General features: G+C 43.4%; 1 protein-coding gene across 2 annotated transcripts; it reads right to left on the minus strand.

Annotated features, from left to right (window-relative positions):
• Nucleotides 1-4,161: 4,161 nt before the first annotated feature.
• LOC110537750 lies at nt 4,162-9,145 on the minus strand. Of its 2 annotated transcripts, none has more exons than XM_021624110.2 (6): nt 8,427-9,145; nt 8,183-8,255; nt 6,517-6,891; nt 6,322-6,412; nt 5,784-5,917; nt 4,162-4,857 (listed from the first exon to the last, which is right to left on the minus strand). In XM_021624110.2, exons 1-6 carry the CDS (start codon nt 8,676-8,678, stop codon nt 4,691-4,693), a joined length of 1,092 nt encoding a protein of 363 aa, XP_021479785.2. In that variant the 5' UTR covers nt 8,679-9,145; the 3' UTR covers nt 4,162-4,690. The 2 variants fall into 2 exon arrangements, with proteins under 2 accessions (XP_021479785.2, XP_036793662.1); XM_036937767.1 differs by having other exon boundaries at nt 4,769-4,857; nt 5,824-5,917.
• Nucleotides 9,146-10,961: the final 1,816 nt, after the last annotated feature.

Consider the following 10,961-nt stretch of genomic DNA (forward strand, 5'->3'; position numbering starts at 1 on the left):
GTAAAAACGCCCCATTCGAGCATCCCATTTGTTCCTGCATTAAGGCCCCCCTGGAGCATGCTATCTTCATGCTTGTGTGACCCTTTTGATACCCTTTTGATAGTACCTCTGAAATAAATGTATTATCAGAATTTTTCTGGGGCAAAGGACACTGTCTACCGGTGTCCTAGCTAGCTTGCTACCTAGCACACAGTGTCCTTCACTAACGCCTGCCCAACACATGTCCTCGCCGTCCTTAACAGAACTGAAGGAAAAATTGCATCAAATATTATTTGTCACATGTGCCCAATACAACAGGTGTAGACTTTACCATGCAATGCTTGCTTACGAGCTCTTCCCAAAGATGCAGAGTTTTTAAAAAATATTTAAAAAATAGTAACAAGAGGAATAAAATAAAATACACAAGGATGGAGCTATATACAGGAAGTACCAGTACCAGATGAATTTACAGAGGTACAAGGCATTTGAGGTAGATATGTACATGAAGGCAGGATACAAAATAATAAGAGTAAAATAAAGAACAGAATAGCAACAGCAAATAATGAGTGTAAAAGGGTGTGTGTGTGTGTGTGTGTTGTGTCAGTATGCGTGTGTGTGTCATGTGTATGTGTATGTGTTTGTACAGTACCAGTCAAAAGTTTGGACACACTTGCTATTCCAAGGTTTTTATTTATTTTTACTGTTTTCTACATTGTAGAAGTGAAGACATCAAAACTATGAAATAACGCATATGGAATCATGTAGTTACCAAAAAGTGTTAAACAAATCAAAATAGATTTAATATTTTAGATTCTTCAAAGTAGCCACCCTTTGCCTTGATGACAGCTTTCCACACTCTTGGCATTCTCTCAACTAGCTGCATGAGGTCGTCACCTGGAATGCATTTCATTTAACAAGTGTGCCTTGTTTAAAGTTAATTTGTGGAATTTCTTTCCTTCTTAACGCGTTTGAGCCAATCAGTTGTGTTGTGACAAGGTAGGGGTGGTATACAGAAGATAGCCCTATTTGGTAAAATACCAAGTACTTATTATGACAAGAACAGCTCAAATAAGCAAAGAGAAATGACAGTCCATCATTACTTTAAGACATGAAGGTCAGTCGACGCAGAACATTTCACGAACTTTGAACGTTGCTTCAAGTGCAGTCGCAAAAACGATCTCATGAGGACTGCCACAGGAAAGGAAGACACAGAGTTACCTCTGCTGCAGAGGACAAGTTCATTCGATTTACCAACATCAGAAATTGTAGCCCAAAATAATACCTCACAGAGTTCAAGTAACAGACACATCTCAACGTCAACTGTTCAGAGGAGACTGGTCGATTTGCTGCAAAGAAACCACTACTGAAGGACACCACTAATAAGAAGAGACTTGCTTGCGCCAAGAAACATGAGCAATGGACATTAGATCGGTGTAAATCTGTCCTTTGGTCTGAGTCCAAAATGTAGATTTTTGGTTCCAACCACCGTGTCTTTGTGAGACGCAAAGTAGGTGAACAGATCCGCATGTGTGGTTCCCACCGGGAAGCATGGAGGAGGAGGTGTAATGGTGTGGGGTGCTTTGCTGGTGACACTGTCAGTGATTTATTTAGAATTCAAGGCACACTTAACCAGCACGGCTACCACAGCATTCTGCAGCAATACGCCATTTCATCTGGTTTGCGCTTAGTGGGTCTATCATTTATTTTTCAACAGGACAATGACCCAACACACCTCCAGGCTACGTAAGGGCTATTTGACTAAGAAGGAGAGTGATGGAGTGCTGCATCAGATGACCTGGCCTCCACAATCACCCGACCTCAACCCAATTGAGATGGTTTGGGATGAGTTGGACCGCAGAGTGAAGGAAAAGCAGCCAACAAGTGATCAGCACATGTGGGAACTCCTTCAAGACTGTTAGAAAATCATTCCTTATGCCGTTTGAGACAATGCCAAGAGTATGCAAAGCTGTCATCAAGGCAAAGGGTGCCTACTTTGAAGAATCTAAAATATTAAATATGCTTGGATTTGTTTTACACTTTTTTTGGTTACCACATGATTTCATGTGTTATTTCATAGGTTTGATGTCTTCACTATTATTCTACAATGTAGAAAATATGAAATATAAAGAAAAACCCTTGAACAGTTGGTGTGTCCAAACTTTGACTGGTACTGTATGTAGTGTATGTGAACGTGTTTGGGTTTTGTTTGGGAGTATAAATTAGTGTGTGAGTGAATGTGTATATGGTGTGTATATATAGTCTAGTGAGTGTGCGTAGGGTCAGTGCAAGATAGGGTCGGTGCCCAATAGGCGAAGGACACTGTCTACCGATGTCCTAGTTCTCTAGCTATCTATCCCAGCACTCTCCTGCTGTGTACCGGAGTCCTAGCTATCACACAGTGTCCCTTGCTCCAGCCTGCCAAACACCTGCCCTCGCCGTTGTTAACAGAACTGCGGGAAAGCAGTGCCCCGCCTCCTAGTTTCAAAAATAGAGGTACAAAGTGGACACCCCAAATTGTAGGTCACATTTACACCCTTCTCTCTAGATGGGCCAAAGTCAAAATTGGCTACATCGTAATAATTCATGAAAACTAAAATGAGTTTATTGGTCTTACTTTAAAGTGAGGGTTAGGCATTAAGGTTAGCAGTGTGGTTAATGTTAGGGTTAAGGTTATGGTTAGGTTTAAATGACTTTGTGGCTGTGCCAGCTAGTGACCACTCTGCAGAGCTGCCACCAGAACAAGATTCATGATGAAAAATGCTAACCTGCCTCTTTATTTTAACTAATTTACATTCTGGTTATTTTGTGATTAGCCTTTAATATACTGTGAATGAAACATGACATGGACTCACCAGAGTGTGAAAATCCCAGCAGCGTTGCAGTTCTTGACACAAACTGGTGCACTTAAATATTTTGCCTTGCCCATTCACCCTCTGAATGACACACATACACAATCCATGTCTCAATTGTCTCAAGGCTTAAAAATCCTTCTTTAATTAACCTGTCTCCTCCCCTTCATCTACACTGATTGACGTGGATTTAGCAAGTGACATCTATAAGGGATCAGAGCTTACACCTGTATTCACCTTGTCAGTCTATGTCATGGAAAGAGCAGATGTCCCTAATGTTATGTACACTCCGTGTATCCTGTATAATTCAATATGATTTTATAATGTAAACATTGTAATATCTACTGTGAAACAAGATCAATAAATATCCTTATTAAGAATCAGCCAAAGACTGTATACCAAGGCACAACTTCAAGAATGCCACACATGTGCCTGGCAAGTTTCCCTCATGCCCACAATAATTTTAGACCAACAACAGGGGGTAGAAACCCAATGTTACTCAACATCAGTGCCTGGTCTTTGTGCCTCGGTCATCATTAAATATAGTTGACACATCAAGTGATGAGGATGAGCCCTCCTTGAAGGTTGTGGTGGTGGTGAGCCAAAATTCACACAAGCTGCTGCTACTCACTCAAGTTGCAGCTGAGCTGTTGCCCATGGATGTCACCAACAGGGGGTTGGTGTATGTACAAAACCTCCTTCACTCTGTGCACACACTGTATAACTCTGAGCCGAGCATAAAAACAATGCAGGTATAATGGGTTGGCTCTGGGCGGCAGGTAGCCTAGTGGTTAAAAGTGGTGGGCCAGTAACTGAAAGGTTGCTGGCTTGAATCCCGAGCCGACTAGGTTAAAAATCTGACGATGTGCCCTGGAGCAAGGCACGTCAAATCAAATCAAATCAACCCCAATTGTGCCTTTAAATTACTCTGGATAAGAGCATTGACTAAAATATGAAACTGTAGAAGGTAATACAATGGATAAAGATGTTGATGATTTGGCATCCTCAGTGATAGAGATTCTGTTTTGGAATCCTTTCAAAAGTCCCATTTCAGATATGTACCGTGAGGAGGTAGATCAGGTGATACAGACCAAATGGCTTTTGGCACGTTTTCCCACAAGATAAATCTGACATAAACACTTCTATAATTTGCCTTGAATCTGAGTGGTGCCATGAATAATATGCTCTTAATGTGAAATGATGTTGTAAAAATCAACTGGGTGGTTCCAGCCCTGAATGTTGATTGGCTGACAGCTGTGGTATATGAGACTGTGTACCATGGGGTATGACAAAACATTTGTTTTTACTGCTTTAATTACTTAAGTAACCAGTTTATAATAGCCTTTTTTATTGAACATGCACTACATTCATATATGGAAAAACACAGATACATTTAGAAAGACACAAATATTAAAATTAGCTGAAAAACAGTGTACTGCTTGTACACTGTGTTTGCCTTCTTTTTTTTGTTATCTTCAGAGTGCCATCCAAATAGAAGGCCCTACACACACTTTAATTGAAGCTGGCATGGATGAGCTATTTTTGTGATACATTTTCAGCCCAACACAGAGGTTTGTGTTGAGATGTAGCATCATCTTGTGGTACATTATGAATACCGCATCTAGGAACATTTAGTTGTTTAATGCCCTCTGTTGGTGCAAAGGAGAATTGCAGTTGTACCTGGCCTATTCACTCACATGGGAGGACCATAGAGACGAATACCAAGAGAAATATGGTTGTAGTTTATATATAGAGTTTTTTTTCCCATCACATATTAGGGAAATCAGTATTTGGGATTCAGAAAAGTATCTGTGTCCCCAGCCTCAGTCTATAGAGGCCTGTCACATGTGGCCCAGGAGTGTTCAGATGTATGGTGATGGGTCGGAGCGGTCACACATCTGCAGCTCCATGTGTGAAGTGATGCCAGAGAAGCGCTCCTGTAGGGGCAGCAGGTAACCCAGGGCCTCTCCCTGAGAGATTGGCCCCATGTAGCGGTACGGACGGATGTTGAAGATCTTCACACAGTACTCTGTCATACAAATTAAGAAAATACTGTTAATGGAAGGGAGATAACTCGGTGAACGACCCTTGCGTGATGAGTAACCTTGAGCAACCTTGCCTGAAGACCTGAAGACTTGCCCAGGCTTTAGCTCAATGGGACAATACCATCTTGTGATGCACATCAGACCGTGGTTATGATAAAGCGTGAAACAATAGTAATATGAACCATACCCATTTAGTCCCAGATCTTCTTGCCATGATAGCAAAAACAAACTGGCACTAACACACATTAGGAAGCCGTGGAAAACGGCTTATTCCCTCATTCTTCAACACTGCACTGCAATCAGATGATCGTTCATTTGTTCCCTGTGAGGTCTAATCACGCCACAGTTTGCACAAAGATGAAAGAGTCTGACAGAACATGTGTTCCCTCCCATACTGCGGTTCAATTAGAGGTAGCGAGGACCAGAATAATGTTGTTTACCCCGTTTCCCGCGCTGCTGCTTATCAGGCCAGGATGCACACGGCTAATGCAGACGCATGGCTGCGGCCTTAACGACGGCCATTACTGGAGATCATTATGCGTTAGCTGCCTTTGATGGGAATTCAAAAGCAGCCAGGTCCAAGTGTCAAAGGCAAAGGGGAGTTCAGTGGGATCTCAGCCCTCCTCCACTCGCGTGGCTAATCCCTCCAAATCCCTCGTTACTTCCTCCATAACGTGACATCAGCCTCTGGCCTGGACAGAACACAGGCCTACCTAATGCCCCATTACACGCTACTAGATCGTCTAGAAAGGTTATAATAATTAGTTAGTGCTGTTCAAGGTTCCACTCTCACAGTCATGGTGTAGGAGCATCCTTGAGTTACCAGTCTCTTGTGTTGTTTTTTTTCGCTGAATGTGAAATCTACATCAATGAAGCTACAAGTGTATACTGTACAGTATGAAGTGCTCACCGGAGTTGGTAAGTTTAACGCCATCGTACTGGATACCCACCACTGGCCCCCTCAGGGTACCTGAGAAGGGGGCGTTGACAATGCTGTAATCGTCACACACCACATCCACTGCCTTGTGGAGGCTGTCATCATCTCTGTGAGAGAAAACATACAAAATATGTTTAACCTTTGATGCAAACGCATATTTAGACATGCCTATTTACATGTTACTCATATAGCAGACGCTCTTCTCCAGAGTGACTTACAGGAGCAATTAGGGTTAAGTGCCTTGCTCAAGGGCACATTGACAGATTTTTCGCCTAGTTGGCTTTGGAGATTCAAACTAGCAACCTTTCGGTTACTGACCCAATACTCTTAAACTTAACCGCTAGGCTACTTGCCGCCTTAGACGTGTGTTTCAACCTATAGTGTCAATAATGTAACGTAACCCATCTTTCTGTGGTTTAAACAAGAGCAGTGTCACACTCAGAGAGGTATGATAAGCTCTGTGAAACGTCCCCAAAAGAGGATAAAATAGGCCCCCGCCCATGTCAGAGACCTTCTAGAGTTGAAGCCCCCACAGCCAAACAAGTCACAACCCCTCACTCTGTTGTTATGGTGACCGGCACACAGGACGCTCCAAGCACCGGCTGTAGGGACAAGACATGAGACTGTGTTACCACTGAACATAGCAGAAAGCCAAAAGACTCCTAATGTGAACTACCAAGCAGAGTGTTATGGAGTAGTGTGTCACCTGGCATACAGCACTGGTGTGTCTTAGGTGCAGCACACTTGTCCTTCAGGTACCTCCCCTGACAGACGTAGGAACTGCGTTGGCAGATGCCACCGATGCTGGAGCAGACAGTGTCGTTCCTTAACTCCTTGTCCCTTTTTGGACTTCCTGTCTCCTTCCCTTTGACCTTTTCGTTTTGGGTCAGCTTCTTTCCCTTCTTGTTGTTTCCCACTGTTGGATCTCTTTTGACCTCAACAACACCTTCAACCTTCTTCTTCTTTCCTTTATTGTCTTTTCCCACCTTCAAATCCTTTTTTACTTCAATGACATCTCCGGCCTTCTTCACCCCTCCATCCCTTTGCTTTTCACGTTCAAGAGCAAAACCAAACAGCAGGACTTGGATGTAGGAGAGAGAGAGAGAGAGAGAGAGAGAGGGGAGGGGGGGGGGGTTGACTTCTCAATCACTCTCAATTAATTAACTTGTCCTGCAACAACGCTGTAAAAAGCATGCAGGGGCCTCCACAGGTAAAACCGTAACAAGGCGCTAACTTCTAATCTTAGGGGTTAATGGGCAGGTTGTAGTTATTCTGACCGGCATCCATTGCTCCCACCCAGGCCTCAACACTAGTGTTGGATCTTCATTAACTCTATTACTCTGCACAATGAATTTCCAATCAGTCATGGCACCTGAACGCCCTTGTAATTGAAATGAGCTACTTATCACTGAGGCATAGTCAGGCCTTACGGAAAGCAATTTTCTCTGGCACACGCCGACACCATTGTAACCTCGAGGAAATGCAGTGGGGTTGGATTTTCTAGATAAATCAATACTAATTGATTACCCAGGCAGCCCCTGATATGAACACACATCTCAAACACAACTAGCTGCACATGCTGGTCCACATGGACTTGTTGTTAGGTTAAATAGCACTCACTGGTAGTTTTTATACAACCAGGCAGAGCCCTGTTTCCAGATACTTAGACAACACAACTATTTACATGGTAGAGTGTCTTATTTTACTGAGACAGACAGTTGAATAGTTTCATTGCCTTAATACGAGTGTTATTTTGTTTAATTGCTGTCCTGTAATTACTTTGCCACCGTGGCCTATTTATTGCCCTACCTCTCTTATCCTACCTCATTTGCAAACGCTGCATATAGATTGTTCTACTTTATTATTGATTGTAATGTTTGTTTATTCCATGTGTGCCTCTGTGTTGTTGTGTGTGTCAAACTGCTTGGCTATATCTTGGCCAGGTCGCAGTTGCAAATGAGAACTTGTTCTCAACTAGCCTACCTGGCTAAATAAAGGTGAAATAAAAAAAGGAGAAAAAAAAGAAAATAAAAGGGATGCTGCCTGTTGCTCACCAGTCCTTCAAAGCCACTCAGATAGCTAGCGCCTAGCACCCTGAGTTAGATGCAATGTTGCACGGAACACTCCATCATGCTGTAAATTACAGTCATTCCACCAATAAGCTGATGCAACCCCCCGAGGATTCTGTTGACATTCATTTACAGCCACTTAATATGGTTCTCTTCATGCACTGTTGTTGTGGGGGTGCTAGGCACGGAGTGTGTTTATTGTTTTGACTGAAATCCACTTTTAAAATGCAACCCTTCTTCCATGGTGCATGCTCTAACAGGCTGGTAAAGTAGCCTGCATTTACTACTGGACAATATACTTACAGTATGCAAGAAGAGCTGAGATCATGGAGATTCTTAACAGCATTCTGGCAGTTTGGACAGGGAACTCCAAAACCTACAAAAACAAGAATAGGAACAAAAATTGTTACGTAATGTTCGGCAAGCATTCGATTTTGAAGAGTTGATTCAAAATAGAAGACTGAATACATTCTCAAATAGATAGAGACTTTACTATAGGCAAACGTGTAAAGCTAGGTCTTGATAGTAAAGTGTATGCAGTGCTTACCAGTCCTGTGGAGGAGTTGTGTGGGTGTCGTGAGGGCAACACAAAGAGAAGACTGTGTGAAACCAGGTCAGCCCAGTCTTGAGTGTGCATCCCTCCTGGCCACAGGACATTCCACCACAGCCAATATTGATATTGGCATTTAAAATAACATATCCACCGCCCAGTCTCTCGCTCTCTCTCCTGAAGGGACCACTGTGTTTCCGCTCCTAAAGAAACTGCTATACCCAGGCTAACCTTACCAGATCTACGCATCCATTGCCGCTATGACTTTTATTCATTGTAAATCTTCATCAGCGTCAGCGTCGTACTCAGCATCTTCAACTCTCCTTCAGAACCAAAACAGTACTTTTCTCCTTCAGCGCCATACCGGTGTAATCATATCTCCAAAACAAGTGTTTCATCCTGCACTAGTACGGTTTTACATGCGACCGTGCCACGTCAGTGTTAGTATGGACGGAAGCCTTTGAGTCTCGTGAGTACATCTCACCGCTGCATGCCCGCCTGTCAGAGCTTTACTTAACAAGATAAAAATTAAAAAATACATTATTCTCGAGTTCACGAGATAATTAGCTTTCAGGCAGGCACACAATGCAACTCCATTCAATCAATAAAATTAATTCACTCCACTCTATTTTGACCATTCAAATGCTGCCACGTGAACATAGCACATGATGGGCAATCTGTAGGGAGCCTCTTTGATGACCAAGTGTGCCCAACAGCACAGCACCAGTTATGTCTAGTACAGCTGGGTTATAGTCCCTCCCTCCCCTGGGGGAGTTATAGGACTGGACCAGGCCACTGGTGGTGTGTCGACACACTCTGAATCTTAATGTGGTGGGAGAAAAAAGGGGTTTTGGTGGCAGAGAGAGTTGAGCCTTTTCAGCCGGGCGGCTTTGATAATCAAATATCTGTTCGGGGGATTATGCTGATAGACATATGGCAAGGAATTAGAGATGGGGGTATGTTGGCTCAGAGTGCCTTTTGGGTACATGCGCCACATTCCCTAAAACTCCTCGGAGGATACGAGTGACATTTCACTCTGGCTGCTTCTTTCAGTCACTTTGTTCTGGCTTCTTCAAGGAGACAGAGAGAGAGAAGAGGAGAAGCCACAAGTGTTTCCTAGCAACAGTGTGTCCCCAGCATTCCCCTTCCTTCTCTACCCTACACTCCCTCCTTCCCCGAGTTGCAGCAATGCACCACTTGCTCCAGAACCTGAAATACATTTTAATTCTCTTGACTCCCCGCTCCCTTTCACAAAATGGAGGGCAACATAAAATGACATTCAAGCCTAACAATCTTTAAGGATAAGGCCCACAGAGGGACAGTTCCCTGTAAAGGTTGAGGTCAAGCAATTTTGTGGGAGTCACAAACCACTGGCAGACAAAATGAAGAAGGACCACTGTGATATTTCACCGCTTTAGAAGCTATGCAGCTACTTGGCAAAGCCTGATTTCTCTCAAAGCTGGGGAAAAGAGCTGTCTCACAAAATGCTGGAGCACATGATGGATTGGAGCTCTGCTTTGTGCAAATCAGCTATCTCAACACAGCTCCAAGTCATGACCACTTGGCCGAGTCGATCTGTAAACATATCTGAGGGACTTGGGGAGGGGGCTCAGGCAGACTGCCTCAGGGAAGAGAGGAGTTCGGAGGAGTGTTTTTCCCAGGTGTGTCCATCAGGGGGCACTGTAACACGGCTAATGTGTTCCACTTACATGGTTTCCGTGTACAGTACACCACATGGAGAGGGAATGTATGCTACTGAAGTCGAGTTACATGTCTAGCTCTCGACACCTGCAGGAAAACTGATCGCCTCTCAAAACACAGACAGCACATCTCGCAAATGCCCTTCAGCATCCCTGAACCCCTGAACTCCCGTGGACCGTGTTGAAGGCCTGATTCAGAAAACGGTGTAATAGACTGGACCCAAAGCCTCCCACACTTCACCTCTGTATATTGGCTAGATTTAAACCCATCTAATAAAGAAAAAGCAGATGTCAGCAATGTTGTTTATGTCAGTAAATGAACTGGTTTGATTGACTCCTAGTCATGGTGAAATTAAATGAGGAAGGAGATTAAATATGTCCTTGTAAACTAAGGCTATTGTTTCCACTTGTATAATGAAGATGTCAGGGCAGGGGAGTAGGAAAACATGTCTGAGAAATTACAAATATCGGATACTCCATGAGTCACATTTTACTCTGGATACTGTGTCACGGTCCGAAATATATGGTTCACCATAGCAACAGGTAGACCTACCATTTCGAGTGATGTGCGTTAATGCTGTATATTTTACTGCTTTTGTATAACATGAAGGATAAATGGTGCCATTTTAGAGTTATGCTCAGGTGGCCTTTGTGACATTTTACTTTGATTTTGCTGTAACGTCAGCACAAAGAGAATTGAACCGAGCACGTGACAAGACAAGTCATTTGCTTTTGAGCACTTAATGAACATGAATGCCAGGTGTCTCTCCAGTCGTTGACTAGAAAGGTGACCACTGCGGTCGACACGGCCACACCTCTGACTCCCAGGAGA

The sequence above is a fragment of the Oncorhynchus mykiss genome, chromosome 12 (assembly GCF_013265735.2).
Source record: "Oncorhynchus mykiss isolate Arlee chromosome 12, USDA_OmykA_1.1, whole genome shotgun sequence".
In the NCBI taxonomy this organism is placed as follows: Eukaryota; Metazoa; Chordata; class Actinopteri; order Salmoniformes; family Salmonidae; genus Oncorhynchus; species Oncorhynchus mykiss.